Source organism: Ooceraea biroi, chromosome 7 (genome assembly GCF_003672135.1).
Source record: "Ooceraea biroi isolate clonal line C1 chromosome 7, Obir_v5.4, whole genome shotgun sequence".
Taxonomy (NCBI): Eukaryota; Metazoa; Arthropoda; class Insecta; order Hymenoptera; family Formicidae; genus Ooceraea; species Ooceraea biroi.
In genome coordinates, this window is record NC_039512.1 from 12,662,171 (window position 1) to 12,687,777 (window position 25,607).

At 41.6% G+C, this 25,607-nt stretch overlaps 1 protein-coding gene across 5 annotated transcripts in view; it reads right to left on the reverse strand.

The window, feature by feature from the left end:
• Positions 1-25,206, reverse strand: part of LOC105279737 (inactive rhomboid protein 1) — a 54,220-nt gene extending 29,014 nt beyond the window's left edge. For 4 of the 5 annotated variants that reach the window (XM_011339718.3, XM_011339717.3, XM_026971541.1 and 1 more), the window contains exons 1-5: positions 21,019-25,206; positions 15,658-15,846; positions 2,092-3,582; positions 1,435-1,880; positions 336-873 (exon numbers count right to left, since the gene is read on the reverse strand). In XM_011339718.3, the coding sequence (XP_011338020.2) occupies positions 336-873; positions 1,435-1,880; positions 2,092-3,551 (2,444 nt within the window). In that variant the 5' untranslated portion in view covers positions 3,552-3,582; positions 15,658-15,846; positions 21,019-25,206. The remainder of the gene's footprint in view (positions 1-335; positions 874-1,434; positions 1,881-2,091; positions 3,583-15,657; positions 15,847-21,018) is intronic. The other variant, XM_011339716.3, reaches the window with a different exon arrangement.
• Positions 25,207-25,607: the final 401 nt, after the last annotated feature.

Below are 25,607 nucleotides of genomic sequence, written 5' to 3' on the forward strand. Positions count from 1 at the left end.
AATGGATTGACATAAATCGCATGTAAATTATCGTCGTTTATCACGCGATGTTATCGTTCATCGTCCAGTTAAGCAATTTCTACTGAAGTAATGAAATCTGACCATGATAGGCAATCCAAAACGCGAAGATATTCTTCCACGGCAGCATAATGTAACAATTTTCATAATCCTACGTATAGAATTCTACACCAATATAGGATTCTTCTTTAATCTCGATTATTTTATAATATTAACAATTTATAATAAAATCATATCATATATCAGAGATTAAAAAATAAAGCGAAATATATAAAGAGAAGACGTCTTTAAACCGCAATTTTTTCATCCATCCTTACCTGTCTGGATAGAGCACTTCGGGGGGTGGTTGGGGCACATATCGTTCGACGGGGGTGTGCGCGGTTGGGGGCACGTAGCTCACGCTGGAGGAGCTGTAGGTGCGATCGGAGGACGACGTCGCAACAGCAGAGGCGCAGGAGATGGGTGTTATGCGGCCAGTGTACCTGTCCTTAGGCTTCGGCAGGGACAGATACTTGTCGGCGCTGCTGCGCGCTGGCGAGTAGCGATCAGCAGGAGTATGAAAGCGATCAGCACTGGCGGAAGTCTGAAATCGGTCAGCGCCACCGCTCGAAGCGAAGTATCGGTCTTGGCTGTACTGATGATCGTTCTGGCCGCCGACTGAGTAACGATCGTAGCTCTGAACTGACTTTGAGACCAGATATTTGTCGACGGTGCTCTTCGTGTTCTGATATCCTCCACCGACAGCACGGTGAACGTTTGACGATGCTTCGGGCGTCGGGGATATTGACGCAAAGCGCTCATTAGGTGTCGATGATTGGGTGCCGGTGGTTGTGTAGGGCGAATGGTATCTAGTGCCTGAATTTTAGAAAAAGAATTGATATATTGCTTGTAAAGTAATTAATTGTAAAAAATGTTTGTATGTCGATGTTGAGAAGTTATTAAATTATCGATAGTAATATATCTCAATCGCAACAAGACTGATACTCTTCACGTAAAAATTAATATTAGCTTTACAAACATATAATTTATTACTTTTTCAGACTAATATTTGCGAGTATTATTTCTTGCAAGAAAAGGAATTTTGATCAAAAGTCTCGTTAAAAAAAAGATCGTAATATTCTATTAACTAAATTCTATTATAATATTCTACTAACTTCGTATTTTGCTAACTAAAATACTAGTATTGTTAATCAAAGATTTGCGAAACAAATATTTGTGGTAATTCGAAAAGTGATTCGCAAAGCGTAAATCTGATATAATTTAAATGTTTGAGTAGGTAATGCCTATACATAGATAGTGGTCTAAGCATGAAACAAAAGTGCATTTTTAAAACTGAGGAAGTTGAGATTGACGCCAAGTTAAACCTTCTTAGCCTTTTACATTTTCTATGAGAGAGTTGCAATATATAATATTTACCGGTTTCCGAGGAGGAGGACGGCGAGGAGGACGTCGGCGCCAGCAGACGTTCGGTAGAGGAGACAATATAGTGTGGTGTCTCGGCACTGGAGAGTCTGCCGTCGTGCGCGGGTGACGATCCAGCCAAGTATCGATCGCTAGAAAATCGATCGGTTGACCGCGATTGACCGCAACGCTGCAGGGTGAGATCGTTGAAGCGGTCGTTGCTGGACACGTATCGCGTCTGATTGGTGACTTCCGGGAAACCGGAATACCGACCGAAGTCGGCGGATGCCGGTGAACCAATGGACCGATCGGAATACTTCTGACAAACTGTCTCGACACCTCTGTCAGTATAGAGACGTCGGTTTTGCTCGGAACCGCTAGAAGAGACTTGAAGAGACGAACGCTCTGACGATGAATAGCGCTGATGCGTGCTCTCAGGATTAGGCGAATTCGAAAGGAACCTGCACAGATTCCGTTACATGTATAAAGTTATTTGTATTCATACTTTTATATGCAATATTTATTTAAAGTGCGATTTCACAAATTATGCGATGTTATAATTAAAGAATACATTGATTTGAAAGCAAGTATTCTTGCTGTATTCCCGATATCGAAGATTTCAATAAAAAAATAGGTAAATCCAAAGATAAATCCAGACTAATTTTAACTGACCTCTCGGTGGCCGCCGCCATCGCCGAATACCGATCGTGATGTGTTGTCGCTGGTGGGTCCTGCCGAGGATACCTATCGTGAACGGGCGACTCGCCCAAGTACCTCTCCGACTTGCCGATGAATCTCTCTGGGACTGGAGCATGTATCGGCGAAGAGGATAATATCCTGTCTGCGGAAATGGTGGCGTAACGGGCATCCTTGGCGTAGACCCCGCTACCCTGGAGTCCCGTTTGAAGTCCAGCCTGAAGTCCCCCCAGGACAGGGGAGGATCCCGAGAGCAGGCGATCAGGTGGACCAACGTAGCGTTGTTGATCCTTGGCGTCGCCTGCGGTTGATTGTTGAGTGACCAGCAGTCGTTCGGCGGAGGCGAAGCGCTCTTTGGCGGGCATCGGTGATCCTGGAGCGGCACCGTCGGTGCCATATTTGGACCCCGGAGAATTGGGGGGAAAAATGCGATCAGTAGCAGGGTAACCAGCCAGACTCTGACTCGAAGCATACTTCTCGCTCGGACTGGGCGACAGTGGCGGTGGTGGGACGAAACGGTCGTTTGCCGGTGCCGGCGACGGCGGTGACGGGAACGTCTCCGACGTGAAGGAACCCGCGAGTGCGTTCGCGTTCGCGTACTCGCTAGGCCCATTCGGGCCCACCGTGTCGAAGCGCAGCTCCGGGTTGCAGACCGAGTAACGATCGCTCGAAGCTCGCTGCTCGCCGTGCAACGCACTGAGGTCGTTAAATCGCGCGAAACGATCGGCGCTGGCGTGCCCGCCACCGTAATGTCCCTGCAATGGGGACTGACCGAACGCTGAAGCTTGATAATGGCCGAACCGCTCGCAACCCGATTGTCGACCGTCAGCGGTGCACTTGGTGAAATCGACCGACGTCTTGTCGGATGACTTCTCGTACCGCTCGCCCATTCTAGCACCGACTTGGTGGGCTTGGTCGCAGCTTTGGGCCTGATAGAGTCCGAAACGCTCGCAACTCGGTTGACGACCCTCTCCACACTTCGAGTAATCAATCGAAGATTTGTCCACGGCCTTCTCGTGCCGCTCACCCCCCATTCGGATCCCCACATGCTCACCGCTTTGGGCCTGATAATGCCCAAAACGTTCGCAATTCGAAGTACGGCTCTCCGCGCACTTCTCCGCGGATTTTTCGAGCCGATCGACCATTCGGGCCCCGACATGCTCGCTACTTTGAGTCTCTTGATCCGATTGGCTGTAACGTTCCTGGCTCGACTGGCTCGCGATGCTCGTGACCGAACGCAAGTCGGACGATTGCTGCTGCTGAACCTGCTGTTTGTAGCAGTCGTTGGGATTATTGGGACCGATCTGGGTCCCCACGCTGCCGGAACTTGGCGCGCTTGACCCGGTAAGCGGGGATGACGAGGATCCGTACTGAGCGATCGGATGTTGGTGCAACAGAAGACGATCTCTTCGGCCATAGTCGTCGTCTGTCGGCATCCTGGTGGCCCGGGGCCCGCTGTCAGGACATCTACAATGAAAATGACGACCGCATATCTAAGATTATAGTAGAACGATATTAGCCGTAATACGCAAAATTAGGAAATTGAAGAAATAATAAATTAGAATGCATTTTGTTATATACGTATGTAATTATATTAAAATTTATGACATAACAAAGTGATAAAGAGCTTCTGTTAATATAAAAACAAATGCTCTTCTGTTATTATAAAAACAAATCCTCTCCTACATTTAATGAAATAATTCTTTAATTAATAAAATCTCTCGCTGTAGAGGGTTTTTTCTTTAAATGCATCTGAAGAGACATTTACTTTTGCGTCCTTCGTTCTTGCTTCCCCTTTCATGCTTGGCAGCGTTCAGCTGTGTTCTCTGCGAAAACGTCAGCTTATTTTTCATATTTTGTAATATTGTCAATGTGTATACCCATTCCCATTGCCGCCGTAAATTTTTTCCACCCTCGGTAGACGACGCATTGCAGAGCGAGACTGCTGCCACTCCCGCCCTCTTCAAATAGCCATTTCTGTCTCTCGTTTTCGTTCTCTTCTCTCTCTCTCTTCTCCCCTTGGAAACACGGTTTGCCTATCTCCGTGATATATCGCGAGATGCAGCAACTTTCGATGGCGATTCGATATAAATATTCAATCGACCGTTCTTATTCATCACGACCATCGCGTTGCCATTCCTCCCGCGCATAGTAACAGTGAGATTAAAATTGTAAAACAAGCGCGCTGTGATTTTCCACCTATTAATTCAGATTTGACGACGGAATTATTTAGAAGAATAGTTGCGTCTATTACCAAGAATTTTCGCCATTCATGTAAATCAACGTGAATTTTCGCCATTAACGGATAATCTATTCTCCACAGTAATATTTACATGCCGAGAGAGATGGCCGCCGCGAGGGAATATTGAGACAATGCGAGGGACGTCTGGTAATGACGTTTGATTCGACAACATGTCGGAAGCGAATGGGAAAGCTCTTGTGGAACGTACATTAATTGTTGAACTCGCTAATTGCGAATTAATAAAACCCGCTGTGTACATGCTGTGGCGCCCTTATCCAACGTTAAATGAGAAAATATCGAGAGAGACAGAATATTTAAAATATTTCTTCACAGAAGGAGTGCTTGTATTACACAACACGCAATGTATTGTACGATATACAATGCTCGGACATCACTTCCGATTTGAGCAGGCCGTCGATTCTTTCCGCAAAGCGTCAAAGGAATTCAAGAAAGCTCCGTCCCGTTCGGCACAACTAGATTTGACAAATGGTTTTATCTGGCAGTTGACGGGCGTACGTGCGCGCGACACGTGTCACGCGTGCCCACGTTCCCCAATGGTGGCTGCCGGGAATACGCTATTCCAATGGAATTTCGGAAGTCACGTCGAAGCACGTTGCCGCCCATCCGCGAAACGACGACGAGCGTTCTTACGCTGAAACGGCGCCGTTTGAAATATTTATCATGGAGAATTTTCGACGACAATACCACGCACGACCGATGCATCTGCGGAGATAACTGATCAACGCGATACAAAACTTTCAACACCCATTCCCAGCTCCGAAAGACTCACAAGAAATGCCTCTTTTCAGATAAATGAGTTACATTAAACGAAAGAGAAAGCCTTGAGCGATTTTCCGATAATATCAATGTTAAGATAATGGATTTTGATTTAGCCCCGTTGTAAAAGAGAATTCTTTAGAATTTTCCCAGAAAAGTTGAATGGATTAGAGAAGATTTACGAGCCGATTGACACACCTTTGCAAACAAGGGGTGTTCGCGTGACCTGCGAAGCACCTGATATTTTAGCGCGCATTCCGGATTAATATGCGGAAGAAAAACGTCGAGGTGGATGACACTAATTCGATGCCTCCATAAATTACTCTGCTGCCCTCCTGCCTCTTCACTCTTTCTCCCCATTCTTCGGATGAGCATCCCCGGGAGCGAGGTCGGTATTTATGAAGGACGATAAATAATAAGAAAGTATAATAAGCGACTCACTGCCATGCCCCACCCACAGAGGTCTCACCCGTCCCCCGACCGGATTTCGCCCCCCTTTCGATTTCGCTTCGTCTGGATGCAATAAATTCACGTCCACCATTCGACGGCTCCGTCCCTTCCTGCAGATATTTCTTCCTATCTTCCTCGATCCTATCCCCATTTTTCTTCAACCAGCAAAGTCGCGGGAAAGTATCGAACGGAAATATCGAAGCGTAGAGGGAAATATGGCGACATCGCAACAGGACAGCGCTGCTTCGTTGTTGTGCAAGCTTTCCGTTTGTCGTTTTGTAAATATTTGTTCATTCGTGGAAATTTATTGCGGATTACGTGAGAAAATCGCTAAATAATTTTTCACTTACAGTTTCAGTTGATGTTAACTTCTCTTGAACGAAAATATCAGAAATGCTTATCATTTGTTATTTATTTTTATTGTTTGATGTCAAATATGCTGCAATTAGATCAAAATCCAATTAAAAATTACTATTTTAGCTAAAGTTAAGTTAAGTGAATCTACTATTTTATTGTTTGCCGCCTTTAAAGCTTCGCAAATACGTTATCACTTTTAATCACTACTTTTTCAAAAATTGTTGATTAGCTGCACGGAGATCTTAATATCTATAGCATTCCATATGTGTGTATGTGTGCTGCATTTTTTGTTGTCAGAAAAAAAAGGTCGGCGAATCGGTCGATGACCGGTGGCCAGCAAATGGGACGTAGAGCGCGCGAGGCCATAAAATCTTATTTGTCGGTCGAGTAATGGCGACACTAAGACGTGGCTGGCCTGTATCGCACATTCACCATTAGCCCGCCTCGAAAAATGGCTGGGGAGCTGCTTGGCCGCCATTGTTTGATTTTATTTATCGTTCAATAATTTCAACTTTGAAACACGAAAAGTTTTGTGCCGAATTAATTCTTCAGATAATGTAATTTATTTTTCAGATTTTTCTGATTTCTGTTTAAATTAATATAAGTAGCATTTACTCAAGTATTGTATGCGTATACAGACACAATAAAATGTAATACTTGTATGAAATATAAAATATAAATAAAATATACTTGTACATAATTTATACAATTGTTTCTTTCATGTACCTAAAATAAGTTCAGTTGCACTTCGGATTCCATGAAAGTACTCTCGACGGGCAGAATGACCGTTGCAATGTTTGTACGAGCGCATTTGTAACATTCGTGCGATTTTATTATCGTTACCGGTTGATTGGCATTCCGGACAGCGCGTTACAAGGTAAACCGAAGGATAATTAATTATTCGCCCGGTGATAATTAATTTTGAGTACACGGCGAGCACGCGTGCCGACGTGTTACAGCTACAATAGCAAAATTAGCGAGGCACACAATGCGACCGTGCTTGCTACAATTAATCAGTTCGACGACGCTGCACTGTCGTAGGACAATCGATATCGCTATCATCATCGTGAGACTACGGCGACGTTCAAACTCAATAAGACACCGATGACTCGATTTCCACGGTATCGCGCCAACTCGAATTCGAATTAAGAAGTAATCGATAACGACGTAAAAGCGTCTGTGACGCTTAGTCGATTAATTAGCTAAAAAAAAACAAAAACGGAAGCCGTTAATTTGAAGCAACATTATCGACGTTGAACGGGAATTATACATCCGCGTTCGATATTTCGCGGAATAGTCTGGACACAAAGGGGGTGGGAGTTGGGGGTGGGAGAGTGACGTTGGTGTATAAGTGCAAATATGTGTCGACGCTAATTACAAAACTGGAGGCACGTCCTGTGTCCGTAAGATCGTGTCTTATGTAGCCGCAGCACCCTCGTTAACCGGCTGCCACGCGATATTGTTGCTTCAGTAAACACACGTACATACATTCCTATACGGTAGCACACGCATGCACGGACGCGTGTATGTACGGTGCATCGGACACGGGGAACTACGTCGAAAGTTATATCTTACAGTTACGGCACGTTATTGTGAAACTTGTACAACGTAACGTACATACGGGATAGAAACTGCACGCGAGACCGCATGTGTGTACCGGGTGTGTCTCGGCAATAATCGACCGTTACTCCTGTGTCGACGTCGCGTGCAATCGACCCCTCAATTAGATTCCGCTCTGTCCTGCATTTCTCGTCTCGTCCCCACGTAATGGTGACACTCTTTCTCGCTTTTCAGAAGGGCTTACGTCACATTAACGTTGAATGATAAATTCTTCAACTGGGATGCGTGAACTCAAACGCGGCAGGAATGAAATGCACTTAATTTGCTAAACTCGCACTCGCACGCGTAATGAATTGTGATAACTTCGAACGTCTTCGCGTGAAACGTATTAATTTATTAAACATATTAATCTTTAAGTAATATTTATAATCTTTAAATAATATTTAATAATAATTTAATAATAATATTTGTAAACTTTTTGCTATTTTAAATAAAGATTGACGATCCCATCTCGTGAACCATTTAAAACATTAAAACGTGGCAATTCTCTTCCATTTCAAACGTGACAATATTTAAATAATGAGTTACATTTTTATGATATAATGTAGATCGTATGATGCTTAAAGATAGCGCAGATTAGAAACGGACGCGCATTAGTGCAAAGCTACTAATCTATATTGCATCACTCTAATGTTCTAGTTTTGCGGAACAATGCCATATCGATATACATACTACGAAGATAATTCACCGTAATCTCGGGCTTATTCCTCACTTCAATATTTCGGGATAAGAGCGAAGAGAGATATTCCTTCTCAATTCTCCCGCTCCTTCACCCCGCCGAACACATCAAACTAACCGTGCTACGCGGAGTTTCGGGCACTACAAACTTCCGCTAATAAATGTAGAATACGCGGCTAATCCGCATCGGTGGTTTAAGAACAAAGAAGCTAGCCCGCGTTCTAATAGAGCGTACTTAGCTTTATGCAGGCTCTAATTTCAACGGCGCATTCCGCTCCGAAGAGTTGCCTAGACTTCGACAACTTGTTACGTACCGCTAAATTAGTCAATATTAACTGTGTTAAATTCCAAAAATATTTAAGCCTCTGTACAATCGTGGATGATTATAGATCAACGTTAGATCTAATAAGTCTGACGTACACGCAGGTATTTTCAGTTACGCGTAATGAGTATATTTAATAAGTTTAATGCGGCATCCATTTTTGATCTAACGGAAGAAAGAGATTTCTTCGATGTCAGCAATGCGCCTGCAACATGTGAAACGTATTACCGGAGTGCCAGCGTACGTGAAGGGTATGTGGAAAGAGGAAATTATGATTTTAGGGAAATTCACTGACAGACGTAACGGTGCGTTCGCAGTGAGCTGTCACGGCGGTTTTCCGCGGTCCAGGGTTTTTTTCGTGGTTTGCATCCGCGAAATCTATTCGGTTGCAACGAGAGCGGGACGTGTCGTTGCTCGGGTCGCCACAGAGGTTGGTAGGTGCTGAACGCTTAGCTTGATATTGATCGACCTTCTCCGCCATCCTGCTCCCTTCGCCGCCCGCGCCGCTCCCGCCGCATCTCCGTACAAAGCAACGCGCCGTAGTGACGTAACGTCGGGGAGGGGACGCAGCGAAACAACCCCTATTTTTGCCCCGTGCAACCTCCTCCTGAACGAGCGTCGACGGGCGCGCAGCAACAATTTGTCACTCAAAAATTGCTTTCCGGAGAAAGACAGTCGGATGCAAGAACCGGACGAGTCTACTTTTCCGAAGGGAGAAATCGAAAAATCGCCAGCAACATTCTGCGATATCGTATCTCGAAAATGGCTGTAATACAATTTAGGAAAATTTTTGCGAAAATGTAATTGTTAAAAGAAAAGATTTTTAAAAACTATTAATTAATTGTATATCAAACTATATTTTTTTGTTTATACATCGTTTTACAAAAGAAATTAATTAACACGTTATACGCATTATATATCGATATTATATTCAAAATTGGTGAAGAGAGTGTAAATGGAATAGCTACTCATTACAGCATGGCAACTTCAAAAATATCCATTTCGCGTGCACTGCACCATCTCATTAACTAGGAACAATCGGAAAAACGACGGCTCTGCTGCCGGGAAATAATTAGAGCAACATCACAGCGGAAATTAGCGCGACAACGATATTTAATTAGTAAGCGACAGACCGCGCCTCCCCCAGAAGCTAGAGGTAGATGCACCACCGAATATTGTGCGGAAAGGGAGCAACCCTTCTGCAACCTGCAACCGGATACGCCTTCAAAGGTAGTTTTCGAGCATCCCTCGAGAATTTTGGGGTGAGCCGGGGACCAGTGGACACAGCCGAAGAGTGAGACAGAGTGCAACAGTTTCGCCACACGTTTGTTAATTAACGCTAATTAATTAAGGAGCCCCGCTGCGTATGGTCACATTCGCTGGCACTCCGCACCTCGACCACCTCCAGCAAAGCGCTAAATCGAGTTTTGGCCACATTTTCCGCAGTTTTTGCTTAGTTCCTTTTTCTAAAGGAAGAGAGGGATGAGACTCGCCGAGTTCGCGCGGTAGTTTGAAGTGATCGAAAATGAACGGAGTTTCGCGAACTACTCTTTACTCTTTACGATAACACTATACGATAAATGAAAAGTAAACAGATGACAAAGTGCATACTTTTCACTTAAATTTTATTTAAATTAACTTTATTCTATTATAAAATTCTGAGATTTAATTAAAGATATTCAACAGCTATAATGAGAGACTGATAATAATTTCACTGAAGAAAAATCGAAAAAAGGTTTCTGAAAATATCACGTTAAAATTGTCACAAATGTTAAAATTACGTTTCCGATGAATAAAATTATTTAAAATATATTCGGATATCAAAAATGGAAATTCCAAAAATCGTAATAAGAAGTAATGCAGACATGTATGAAAAGGGGTTGTGAGTATAATTCATTCAATCTTGTTGGAAGGGGGGACGAGTATGCATTATAGTTATCTCTCCACTCTCTTCTCCTGTAATTACAATTCTAATAAGCGGTGCACTGGGTTTGTCAGATACAGAGTCACGGGCAGCACATTCATCAGCGCCGAACGTTATTTTGCGTTATTTCCCTATGCCGATTCTCGAATCACGCTATCGCGAGATAAAGCATGTCTTTGACATCGAGGACGTGGCGTACATCGAGAGTGCTAATTCGCGCGAAAGTGCCAGCCATCGAGTGAACGAGAAGAAATTAATTCTCCCTGGACTAATCGGCGGCTGATCGATTCCGTAAGCTCGAAATATGACGCATCCTGTTTTACTCGCAAGACGATTTAAATGATTCTTGTATGTGCAGGTGAAGTGGGTTTAGTGTCTCTGAGATCTTTATTTTCACTGTTACTGATATCGCGCTGTTACTGATTAATAATTAAAGTCGAGGAATAATTAATTCGACGCTCAATTGACACGATATTCCATCATATTTCATAGTAACCGTGCTTTGTGCTTTTGGCCTTTCCTCAAAAGCTTGCTCGATATGATTGTGACAATGCGAACAGATAATTAAATAGTAAATTAATATTCCAACAAGTAATATCTCTCACTTTGTTATTAATCTATAATTTGTGCTAATTATTAAATTATAATCAATTTCTGTGTGCCTCTATTAATTATCATATAATCGATTTAATGAAATTAATGAAATTAACAAATGCGCAATTTGAGGCATGCGCTCATGCAAAAGTTGCGCTGATAAAATTCTGTCCGGAAAATAGAAGGTTTGCGGATTATCCTCCCGACGCTCTTTATTCGTTTTACGACCCATCTTCGTCTCATTGTATTCCCCGCGTTTCACAGGAATTTTTCGTCGGTGGGATTCATATTTCATCCCCATTTTTACACCCCCTTCGACAAACCGGAGGAAAATGAATCCCATAGCGCCGGAATAGATGTGGGAGAGGCCGTTAAACATTTTATCGCCCGATAAAAAGCCACGATCACACAGGCGGGATACAACATTTATTTTGTCAATAGTCAAGTTTATGTGCCTGACGTGTCTATAAAGGAGAAAGAACCAAAAAACTTAATTGATTTCAATCGATCAATTGCAATTTTGGAATCATTTTATTCAAGTATAAAGATGAAATATAAAGAAACATAAAAAAAATTATACATATATATGTATTAAAAAAGTTATATTTTCGCCTCTTTTATTTTTCAGTAGAAATGATAATTCTGCATTAAATTTCATGAAATTCGCTGTTCCCTTTTTCTCTTGTTATTCAAAAATCAGAACAAGTTCTCTTAAAAAAAATAATAATATAAAAAAATAATAATAAAAAATAAATTAACGTTGAATCAGATTAATGTGTAAAAAGTAATTATCTTGCTATAACAACTAACAAACAACAATAGAGGAACGAAATTTTTGAACAATCTGTTTTCATTACCTCCATAAAACTAAATGCTTTCAACATATCTTTATTAATATTCTTATCAAAGAATAAACAAGTACGACAACGGCAAACTCCGGTGCCGCGTGCAACAAGCATCAACAGCAGCAAAAACTCGTTCTCCACTCGTGCTTGTAATGCGGCGCGTTAATGAGCGTAATTAATTCGTCTGATTAATGGCCGCGACAGCCGTCGCTACTAGCCTCCGTTTTCCAACCCCCGTCGCCTCTTCCGCCCGTCGCCTTCACCACGGTATTATTTATCGCCGGCGGCATATTATATTCCGCGCGATTCACCCGTTACATCCCGCCGGAAGTGGCTTTTGCATTCACGGGCTTAGATTCGGTTCGCATTTAATTGCATTCCCTCGTCACATAGATGCGGCCGAGCCCTTATCACGGCATTATCACGACATATTCCGTGTCTCGCAGTGACCTCCAATGAAAATACCGCCGATTCCCGCACGCGGGAGCGCGTGAAATTTGCCCAATTTAGGGGAACAAAGAGATATTTCATATGATTGCACACGGACATAGACGTAGATATAGATCGGAGTATGCAATCTAATTGCACACGTTAATTTCATAATTATCATATGCCTATTATAATTCTACACTTCCTCAAATAAAAAAATTAAATTAATTAAAATTGCAGAGTACGCAATTGTTCATTTCATTAATATGAATTAAACGCTCATCTCAAATGGCCAAACAACACCCCATATATAATTGCTCGACTGAGAGACCGTCTTTGTTCAGCAGCACGTACGTACATCACATCGCAGATATGAAAACGGGGGTTGGCAAGGAGGGGTGAGAGTTGTTTAGTCACCGTCGGTTACATATACAGTACACTCCAGCCTCCATTAAGGAAATGAATTTCCACCCTGTCTCTCCCAATCTCAACCTCCGCCTCCTTGCTCCCGGAAAAACTAGTCGAGCACCCTGCCTGCATCCTCGCCTCCACCCTCTCGAGGCTCCTCTCGAGTTGTCTCGAATCCTTATCGCAGACAGCCTGCGACGTCTGCCGCTCCTCGTCGGCCAATTATTTTCACTAATTAACGAGGAGCCCCGACGATTATGCGCCTTTGAGGGTGAAGGTGGTCTGAGAGAACGTCGCCACGATAAGGAAGGACGCCGCGATCATCTCGAGACTAGTCTTAATCCCTGGTAAAATTTCGTGATGAAATTTCATCTCGGCAGGCTTGTCTAATTCCCTTAAAATTAACGTTTTCTACCTATTTATTTTTTCTTTAAGTAGAAGAATGTTTTTTTATTCGTTTGCGTTTATATCCATTGTATTTATTTATCTTTCATCATCACTGTGTTTTTTTCTATTGCAACTTGAAAATGCCATTACACATCATCGGTTTCCTCGATTTATAACGTAACGTAATATAGTCCGTCTTGATCATGTCAATATTACGAGACGCGCATGTGCTCCAGTTTTCGAGGAAGAATTCTATCTCTTCAGATAACCATCTGTCCATTTGCGTCAGTAAAAACAACGAGACGATATTTTCATATAAATACGGATTTCCAATAAATAAATCTTTGCATCGCGCATTCGCAGTTGCGCGTGGAAGGTGCGGAGACAATACTGTGTTACTGACGGGCACGCAATTTTTAAGAAAACAGAGGATACACGGGAGAAATGATGTTCATGTCACTAATCCGTCTATGAAGCTGGTTGAGAGCGCGAGACGAGCCGTTATCTCCACGGAAGAAATTGCTTTCGGTTTTATCACGCAGTTGCGATTGATATAGATTGATCATCCTGACCCTCTCATGGGGTAGATAAATCATTCTCTGGAAGATAGGGTTGAATGATGAGCATGATTGCTGGTCGGGAAATTTCGAAATGCTTGAAGGAAAATTCCATTATTTCCAGTTCGCGGACGAAGAACCGCAATTTTAATTCCATTACGGGTTCATCGCATTTCACTTGGAGTCCATTTAATGTTAATCTATTCCAGTTAAACTTCTAGTCGCCAATTTATCTTAAGTTATTTATTTTATTTTCATTTTCGATTTATTAATCTCGTTATTCCATGCTGATAAATTTATTATTCTCTTGTATACATATTTTTTTAAATTTGTATACTGTATATTTTATGTTTATACATTTATATATTCCGTATACAAACTGCTAAAAATTTATTTGTAGCCTGTTTCTCTCGAGCGTATCTCATATAATTTAAAACAACGCAAAATTAATTGGAATAAAATTCTAAAACAAGATTGTTTTTAATGCACTCGAACGGAATTACAAGTATTTGTTGCACACATATTTTCTGCAGTTACCCAATCACGAATATTAATAATGTTTAACAACAAAAATTAACGCTTGATGTACGAATTTTCGGGAACAATGTAATTGCTTTCCGAGCGCACTTGAGAAATGCATTATGAGGCAGATTCCAGTTTCCAAGCACTATACGGTACGGTCCTGCCTGAGGGGTTCCCGAGAACTTTCAACTACCGTGATTTTCCGTTCGAGAGCTGGCGCCTTTGTGGACCTCGACATTCTTTGACAAGTTCGAAAAGTCACTGGTGTACACCGACCAATCTTCTTCCGGAACTTCACCTTCCTCATTCCCGGAGTAAGACAAAACGGGGGAAAAAAGAGAGGAAACCACCTGACCGCCTAAAATCACCGAGAAGGATGGAAAAGTTTCCCCAACAGCCTACCCCATAGCATTCAGCTATGAAAATGGAGCCATGAGACAATAACGTGATCAACGAAGTTCCTGAAGGTGAGCTTACTTTCCTAAGCCGACTTCCGTCGTGCTGATGCAACGTCAATCTTGATTTCGGATTTCGGTCTTTTATTTTACGATGAAACATCAGCGGACAGTGAGATGGTCGGTTGATGACGACGTTATTTCTTATTTCTTTTTTCTTATTTCGCTTGGAGAATAAATAATCATTGTAATGGTATTTCCGGAAGATTGAGGTAAATTCTCCTTTACGACATAATCGATTCAATCTTCTTACATGGGTCTGCACTTAAAGACTTCCCTAACCATTCTCGAAACGAGGATGGGAGGCACTTCTGACAAATGACTCTGTTTACAATGCGTCTAACTGAGGGATCGTGCACCCCCTTCCGTTAGAAACGTATAATAGAATGCTCCCTTAACGCGTCGAGATAAGCCCCCCTGCCATCAAGTTTTCGATATCTTCAACAGGAGTTTCCACCCCTTGCTCGATCCACGGCGCAAACATCCGCTCAAGACGAATGATCGATCTGCCTTCGATGGCATGTGAAAATGTCATAATTTGCATTCTTAACTCACCAATAAATTAACCCTTTTTTTTCTAGCTTGCGACAATTGTCGCGAATGCAAAAGTAAATGTAAAATATTTTTTATAGAATAGAAATCCTCGAAAAAAATCGAATGTCTCGAAATTTCAGCGCGCACAGGCTTCAGACATAGTTTTAGCAAAACAGCAGTTATGGAATCATTAAGAAGTCTGCAAATCTATTTTAAAAGATTCTCGTCAATTCTTTCTACATTAAACACGATATTCTTGAAATTTCTTTGAGCAGAATTCATTTTTTGCAAATGTAATCTATTCTTAAATAGACTAATATCTCCATTATATGAAAAAAGTACTATGAATTAAAAAGATCAAGAAAAATTCTCACAATTCATCCGTACGATCAAGTTATAGCACATTTAAATCTGTATTAATTACGAGGGGGATGTACGAACCTGTTCTGTTGTTCGTCGACAGTGACGGACGGGAGAGTTGCTGGTCGTCGGCAAAGGGGTTGCTCGCCCTCTCGCGCTCACCGGGTCTCGTACCGCCCGAAAGCGGCCAAACGACCCTCCTTTGATCCCTTCGCTGGTCGCGAAACGAGCCCTACGGCCGACTCACTCGTATTACGCATGCCAAAGATTCTGCAAACAGAACAGACTCTTGTTATTTATAGGCATTAAATGTACTTATGCTAATACTGAATCGACATTAAAAATACACAAATATTCTTTCTCTTTAACAACAATAATTTTCTTATAATAATTTCCTTATAATGAATTTAATGTAGAGAATTATTTATAAAGATTTCCTTTTCGAAAGAATATTGAATAGTCAAGTTCTGCAAACATTTAAATAAATGAACATTATTTAGCTTTGAGAATTTTACTAGAATTATTATCACAGTCATTCTTCATTGTAAATCACACATCCGGCACGAAATGTGAAACAGAAAAGTACATGAATGACGAAGTACAAAAGTAGTAAATAATAATGTCAAGAAGACATGTAGCTTAAAAACAAAAGTTTAGAAAATGTCCTTAAGAGCAAGTGCAATAAACCCCGTTGCATTATTACGTTATTTCGTTCTGAATTTCTCGACTCCGTGCATAAAAGTCGCATATCTCCATTGAACGGTGTCTCCTATCCTTCTCCTGTCTTTCTCTTCTATATTTTACTTTACTTGTTCCTCTCTTAAACTGCAGTCTGTTTTCGACTTGAATCATTCAAGCTATAAATGTTTCATGGCTCAAAATTAAATAAGAATTTAATTCGAAATAAGGTATGTTTTCTTCCTCCCAGTTTTTCATTCTCGTTTCACATTTCTTCTTATCTCCCGCATCTCCTGCACATCTCTCTCGCAAGCTCCGTGAGATCTGAGGAGGCGCAGGGGAGAGGAGGGGTAAGCAGCAAGAACGTCACTAAACGACGTAACTTTTATCGGCGACCATCGCGACTTTGCAAACTGTGCTATTACAAGAAGAGGCCGATGCCGACGATGACAACGAGGAGGACGACGAGGACGAGGACGCCTCTCGTCCTGACGATGAGAAGACCGGAGGTTTTTCGAAGTCGTTTAAAGTTAGACGAAACTTCGACGGCCGCACACCTCTTCCTTCAAATTGATCCGAGGATACCGAAGGGGTGAAAAGACAAGAATGAAAGGTAGGAACCGAGAAACTTGAAAAGAGATACGAGAAGATATAGTCTTAGCTCCACAAGAATGGATTATCTCCAAAATCCGATGTTAATTCTTGAGTTAATTCTCGGCGATAATCCTCGAGTCATCGCTCGAGAAATATCCAAAAAAAGACAAATGTGTGCTTGTATGTATAAAGACCGTGCATGAAGTCCAAAGATAGATTTAGATAGAAACTATTAAAGCATATTTAGAAATAGATCTTGAAAATAATTCACAGAACCAAAAATGTAACACGTTCAGCTATTTTAGAAGGAAGTAGAATTGAAACGAAATTGAAATGAAATGATTTCGAAAACGCCGCGGAATGCGATTATTAATTTCAATTTTAATAAATTATAACATGGATTACACGTTTCCCGATTAGTGATAAATTAGAGCACTTTGCACAAATTGGAATTTGCAATTGCCGATATGCTACTTGTCAGTCGGAAATGGACGAAAGATTGAGCATCGCATGCACGCGAGGAAATTCGCTACCACGTGAACTCTGCAGGGTGACTCGATCCACGATTTCTCGTCCTTGACGTCAGCACCCATACGGTTGCGTGCCGCAGGGAGCTTCCGGATTCACAGAAGTTCCAGAATTTTAAACAAAGATGCACCCTTGCGACGCGCGCTCACCGCATCGCAAAAGCAACAAAGCAAAGACAAAGCAGATTTCGGAAGATGGCGACCGAGAAGGTAGCCGGAGTGTCGGCCGGCCTCTCTACTTCCGCCTTGCTTTCTTTGTAAGAAGAACGGCGAACTTTCCTTCCGGCGCGGTTAGGTTACGCCGACACCACGAATCTGCGAATCAAACTTTTTAATGGAAAAGCCGACTTGCCGGAATTATTTTTCAGGAAGAGAGAGAGACATCCTGAGCTTTCCCATCCACTTTGCTCGCCCATCGGCCGACGAGAGCGGGAGGTGATTTACATCGGGGGTGGCTGTCACACCCTTCCTCCCCCACCCTTCGCACCGGCGTCCTCAGCACCAGGAATATTACCGGTTCTGCAGGATGTGCCCGTGAATCACCGTGAAATATCTTCAGACAGCTCGGGGACTCCGGCCTCAATGCCATTAGCGGCGGGGAATTTGTGGAAAAATCGAGAATAGGGTGAAAAAAGCTCAGAATATTTTTTCAGGACTTGCTCCTTTTTCCGTGCTAGGTGTCACGTTATTATCTGGTTTGAATGCGGACAGGAAGCGGTGTTTCATCTAGCCACTTAAGGACACTTTCTTTTTCGCCGCGTCTCGTAATTTATCTTATTGTTGAAGAGACTGAGCGAGTAAAAGTGTCAAATACTAGGAGTCAAAATTTCGGAGCAACAGTGTATTATTTCATTCTATTTTTCTTCGCTAACGTGCGCAATGTAGCAAGTGATGCCACACGCATTCTCATGCACGCGCGTTGGAATGTACGTTTTCGTTTTATTTTATATTTTCATTATATATTCTTTCATCACGCTTGATAAAGTCTTGATAAAGTTACGACATCTAAATATAATCGAGTAAATATATCGAGCAAGGAAACATTATTAATATTCCTCGTAAAGAATTTTTAAAAGACGCAAGGTAATAATATAAAGTAAAAATAGATCCAATAATTAACGTCATATTAATTTCTTTGGCGAGCTTCCGCTCATTTATATTAAATATTCATACAAAAAAGAATTTAATTCCCAAACAAACTCTTTTATATAATTTAAACGAGCTTTTCTTGCATCTGATTCTTCTCGCTCGATGCAAATTCGATTTTATTCGTTTAGGTGCAAAATAGAGAAATGCAATAGATAGCAATACGGAAAGTTAAAGAACCTCTTCACATTTTAATTTAAGGGAGAGAAGCAACAAGAAGAGAGAGAAAGAGCGAAATGGATCGAGCATTCGGGGGGCATATGCGCTCGTATATGTGTGCGTTTGTGAATGTCCTATGTGGGTGCATGTATGCTTAGGTAACGTATGCGTGTGTATCGAAGTGTGTATATCGATTTCGTGGAAAGAGGTCACCGCCAGTACTTTACGGCACACAATAGTAAATCAATTCTTTCGTGCACGTCGCTATATTTTCTTAAAGTTACAAGTACGATGCACGACGCGGGGGGAGCGCGACCGGAAGTGACCGACATTTCAGCCCCCTCAGTGTCAATCCCCTCGTCAATGCATGCGTCCTCACGTATCCCTTTCAGCTTCTCATCCTGCGCGCCGCCATTGTTGCAATTCGATTATTTGTATTTCTTTTTCTTTTTTAATTATCGTATGAAATCTCATTTACGCGCAAACTCATAATGAAAAAAGCAAGCCTTCAAATAAACGCCGCCCTCTCCCCCCCCCCCCCCCGTAGAATCCGCTGGTGAATCAGTCGCAATAAACGCGCCTCGATGTTTGCCGTGAAACTTTTCGGGCACAGAGTTCGGCCATTTCGGCCGAGCAGCGAAAAATTTCTCCGGCACACGGAAGGAAGTGTTCGCAATTTATGCTCCCTTCGTACCAAGCGCAGACGATTAATTTCGGACCTCCCCCCCTGCTTTTCAGAAACGCATTTCGGCTGCATCTCTCTAATGGCACCACAAATCACCGCCGTAATGATCTCGATGCTGGAAGAAGTGCGATCATCACCACTTGCGATCTCCCCTCCGACCCTTTCCCACCCTCGTTTTAAGTTCGACACGACCGCCAAAAACGAATCGCTTCATCAATAATCGATTTTCAACTCAGATATAATCCACACGCAGCTCATATTCGAGAGAAATTATTTAGACAAATTATAATGTCTGATTCCTCAATTAAGCTCGAATCAATTTTTCTTAGAAAAATTTTCGAAGAAAGGAGTCACTTGTTGCATTTTTAATATTAATAACCGATTTTAAATATCTTGTTGAGTACATCTTGTATAAAATGTTATAAAAGTAAAATCTACTTGTTGGACCAGATAAAAACTTTTTTCTTTAATTAACAAAACATATTTCCGTTTATTTTCACGAATAAAGCTATTATTCATGAAGATAATAATAATCATAGATTGCTCCAGATATACCGAGCAACATTTTGGACAATTTGATTGATCAACTTTAAAAGTTTTCTATTTAGAGACTATTATAATCGCAATATCTTGATGTCTAAATTTTCGTTTACAAATATCTTCAGGAATTCGCTGTTAACCGATGTCATGATCTAAAAGAAGATCTAAAATGCTTAGAAGTTTTAAAATTTAAATGTTAAAGCTGTTAAGTACATAAGAATATTATAGAGAAGACTTGTTTCTCTTAGATTCAAGTCCTCACGGATTTCCTTTGGAAGATAATTCTCCTCATTGTACCATCTCTTAGGAAGGAAGAAGAAGGAGGATGGAAACGGATGCGATGGTGTGTTCATCGCGGATGGTTTTCATTTTGCGGACTGAATGTGATTTGTCATACACGGATGAATATGTAGGTTAGCGCTTTCCTGAGGGTTTATATACTAACGCTTGAGGGGTGAAATGCGGGCTGCAAGTTGTCACCGAACCGATTCCTGACCCTCTTTCGGTCAGAAAAAATCGGTTTTAAATTTAATATACAAAACTTGTTTGCATTAAAATATTGTCTCCAAAAATATCAAATAATTTACTAATATATAATTCCAGCAGTTAATTCTTGCATTGGCGATATTATTAGAAACCTGTTCGAAATCTTACAAATAAAATGTGTGACAGTAATATCATTAAAATTAAATAATCTTATTACTGTTACGAGTACTGCTATCATTTATTCATTATGCCTAATTACTTTATAGTCAGATCGTTGATATTAGATAAACCAGTCTAGTTTCTCGAGAATTAATTTAATTAGCTGATGTAACTTTTCTGCATTTTAATTTTTCAATTCATTAATTATATGTAAAGTTTATTATGCCAACTACAAGAAGTTTATTCTTCCATTTAACGTTGGAGCTAATCTTTTATAACAACAGTAATATAAATAATTTAAACATGAGAACCGTTACATATATCATGGAACGCAGAGAAATTCTTGGATGGCAATTTTAGAATAAAATTTTTCTGGAATGCGTAATCGGATCGTCTTTCTGCAGTGATTCATTCAATTAATCCTCGAGCTTATTCCGTCGAAACAAAATGGCGTGATGGGATACTCACGTCTCACGAAACGTAGGAGCCCGGCCGCCACGCGTAATCCTTCGACGAGGCAAACCAGGAAAACACTTTCCGAAGCACTGATAACGCACCACCAATCGATCTCACTTATTCGTACGAAACATCTAAAACTACTTGTCGGTCCTTTGCCGAAATCACTGGTTCCTCGTCATTTCGGGCATTCCCGATACCAGTCTGTCCAATTCCTAACTATGTCCTGTTAATTGCTAACTATTGGAAGGATGTTACATTTGGCGACTTTATCGAGCATAATTCATTAGATATATTCTTCTTCCGTCAAGAACCACTGTTCGCAAACCCGTGAATTCCATGGACTCTTCAGCGACCATCTCGTTCGACGAATTTTTAATCTTCGTCTGGCAAATCTTCGTGGAAGATTTATTCCTGGATACGCCCGCTGAAAGAGTTCTCCTCTTAAAATTGCAGAGGGAGACTCGTGATTTTTCTCATCACGAATTCACACCATAATTCTTCTCAACAACATTCCTTAAATGAAGATGATTCGTGACTTCCCTCGACAAGCAAACAAGTTTTCTAGAAAACAACGGTTTTCTCCCGTGCGCAAAGAACATTCTTCAAGTAAGCAGAATTCACAGTTCTTCTTGGCAACAAAGAATTCGCGATTTCCTTTAGCGCAAAAGATTCTTTTGCTCTTTTTCAACAAAGAAGATTTTGTCCGCGCGGACAAGATTGTTCTTGATACTGAAAGAATCTTCTTGGACATAAATTATATCTTTTAGACAACAATTGTCTGCAATCTTCAATTTTTTGTAATACGTTAATTTTTCAAATAATCCAAATAAGCGCAGCTCTTTAGCTCAAGAACGATTCATAATGATTTTTTCCGGAACTTTAACAATATCTTTCAAAAGAACAAGATTAGCTCGTTATGAAAGATAAACAGAAAACACAACTTTGCATCTTCTTTCTTTAAATGATTATTAAACCGACGTTGAATCTGCGCACAATCTGTACACAGATGTTCCCAGATTTTCCTTAATGTGCAAATTCGTACTTTATTTTCTTCAGTAATTAATCATTTCATTAAATATGGAAGCAGGTACCAACTTTTCTCTGTCCAAGCCAATCATATCGCGCAAACGTTTCCTCATCGAACTTAGATAGCACGCATCTCCTCGTTCGATATATTTATGCACGCTGTACCTCCTTTAACGGAGAAACCTGCATCTTCTTATTCTGCGCATCGTTCCTCAGTATTACTTCGCATACAGTTTCACTCGTTCCAACGTCCCTCCCTTTTCGATGCATAAATCCAGCTTCCCTTCCCAATATCCCAATATTCCTTAACAGTTCATCGATCCGTAAAATCTACTCGCACACTACTTTCTTGCTCTAAGAAGACACATTTGCCTTCTCTAAGTGAAATCAATCTCACCACGCGATTCCTTTCACCGAGTCTATCGAGTCAATCTCCATGTTTTCATACTACACAGTCGATTGCACAAATCTTTTATCCCTGTCGCACGACACTCCCCAATAAATCTTCCGATTCATTGAGTCAATCCAGATCAACCACTGTCCCCACTTTTAACATACATCTTAGATGTTTGGACATCTTAGATATCCCTCCACTCTTAATCAGTTTCACGCGTTTTGTCTTCTCGCATGATATTCCTCAACTTGACCGATCCACTCCAAATCAACCTCCAAACGCACCCTGCTATTCCACCCCAAAATCTGAACACGTTTCACTTGCTTCAGTGTGCAAACCCACGCCTCTCCTCTTCCCACATAAAATTCCACGACAAATCCATTCGAAGTACACTCCTTTCCAGTTTAACGTATAAATCCATAGCTCTCCTTCATCAGTCTTAATCACTGATCACACAACCTTCCCTGTCCTTCACAATCCAGATCCAGACCCACGCCTTTCCTTCCTGCACAAGTCATCCCAATTAAATATCCTTATCACCACTAGACGTAAAACTTCTACTAAAGGGAGGGCAGGAAGTAACGTTTTTCAGTCTGGGCTGAATAGATCCACGAGCCTCCGGGTGACGGGCGAAGGAGGAATTCGAGCGGAAGCGACGCGGTAACCCAGTTTTCAGCGGGAGCGCCGCTTGCCTTTCGACATACGGAGCGTAAAAATGGCTCCAGTCCCGCGGCGTCGTGAACGTCGCGATATCCCGGAAAGTTTCGGGACTGTCGTGATGAAGTGCTGGATTCCTAGCAGATCCAGCTGATTCCTGTGCAGCGGTGTCGCAACATCGATTTGTCCCCGGAAACCACTCGCTCTCCCCGATATCCGAGATCTCTCCTACAGCGACACGAAGAACAAGAGAGAGGAAACGAGAGAGACGGGATAAAGGGAGAGAACGAGAGCTGGAAAATCCCCTCGAAATAGAACGTTATCTCCCGTGGATCGCGCGAGTGCCCCGACGCCTGGCACTCTTTCCGTGAGAACACAGAATAACCTCCGCGCAGCCAAGATGGTGGACGGCACTCCCGAGGGTTGATCCGCGTATCGCTTCGTTCGATTCGGTCCCGCTCGGTCTCGCCGATAAGCGGCGAACTTCCGATGCGATGCGGCAGCTCCGCACAATCTTTCCCAAATATGCCGTCCGCGCCGTGAGGGGATGATTGGGGCCCGCGGTCCACCCCAAAGAATACACAGCCTCGCGAAATGGACTTTCCGCACCGCTTCCGCCCCGCGCAATCCCACTTAGCGATACACGCGCTTGCTCGCGCACGGTTCCGCGCCCGCACGTTTACAACGACTTCACTTGGCACCGAGCGCGTTCCTCCTGGTCGCTGTCAGTCACCCTCAGCGTCGTGGATGGAGCCGTGGGGCTCGACAGCGTCGGCAGGATCCTCGCCGAGAGCACTCCAGAGAGGGTGGACCGCACACGCCACGCCATCTGGCAATCTCGCGGCGAATCCAACCACCCTTCGTCATGGCCGCCGGACCAACCCCCGAGTCAATAACAGGGCCAGCGGACGCGGATCCGGAGGTCGCGATGCTCACGCGACGTCATGGAGAACGATGTCATCCTCCGAGGGACACGCAAACCGGATATCACGATTCGACACCCCGTTTGAAAACACTATATCTCGATGCCTTCCTCACCTGTGTGCTTGCACCCCCGTTCCTTTTTTCCCTTTTATTTTTCGCACGCGATCACAACGCGGGACCAGCCATCCCGAGGTGTTCGAGCGGCTGCGCGATTCGCACTGAGCGCACCCCCGCATTGGAACCAAGAGGGTGCGAGCAGTGACCAGGAGTGTGACTAGAAATCTGAGTTGTCTGAGAGAGATGTTTTGATCACATACACATTTATTCATAGCGTACGAATCTAACTGAATTTATTCATCAAAGTAAAAAGCTAACTTTAGCTGGAAAATAGATAATGCTATCACTAATTTATATATTTATCAATGAACAATAAAAATGCATACGCCTACAATTGTTTTAAATTGGTTGTAGAAAATTATAAGATTAAAACTATCGAGATCTTGAGAAAAAAACATCTATTATAATAAAATAATAATCTGAAAGCATTATGTAAAAAGATAGTATCAATTTTTCTGTTATTGTAAATTAGTTAAATAAAATATTATAGTTAATATGTAATTCAGACCAAATTTTTATAAATTGTGATCTTGAAAATCTAAATAAACTTTGGAATGATTTGCAATCTAATTTAAATAAAATGTCATGCATTATTCGTAGGGAAACATAGCTACATATTCCATATCCGCAATTTGATATCCAAAACAACAACTTCGCTCCTGATGCACGAGCGTCGCCGGAAATACGCGACGTCCGCAGTGAAACGATGCTTTTGCAGAAGCGTCGCGCTATTTTGGTGATTTTTTGGGATGGCGAAGCTGAAGGAAGGACGAAGAGGGAAACGGTAGAAATGAGAACGGGGGTTGGTGAATGAGAGTGCGCGAGAGGGATGTTTTGTCGCTGGAATTGGATATGAATAATCGGAGAGCGCGTTTGCACAAGAGAATGATTTTGAGACTTTCCAGTAGCGAGTGAAAAAATATACAGCAATAAAAGAAAATAAAATACGCATGCACATGAAATAGAGATATGAATAGTAATGTTTAAAACTGTCGTATATAATTTTTACAATAAATTAAAATCTTATCTGGAAATGTTGAAAAGCAATTCCATTATCATTTTCTGTGACATTAATATTACGTAAAATAAAATAAAATTGTGGGCAATAAAAAGTATAATTATTATATAATAACATCAAATATAATGTTAATAAACGGATTATAAAATACTTTTTATATAAAGAGAAAAAAGGAAAAGAATATACGCATTTTAATTTGAAACCATGCAACAAATGAAATAGATTATTTTCATTAAAAATCAAGCAGTTTAAAAAAGTAAATTATAAAAAATTTATTGAATGTATTAAAGTTTATTATCATTATTAGTAAGATTATTAAATACTGCATACCATAAATAACTTAAAAATAGGAAAATTTTTCATGAAATTACATAAATTCAGATATACCGTAAGATTGGAAAAACAATCACGCGATCGTTGCATGTTAAAAAGTAACATAGAATATTACAGAAGATAAAGCGA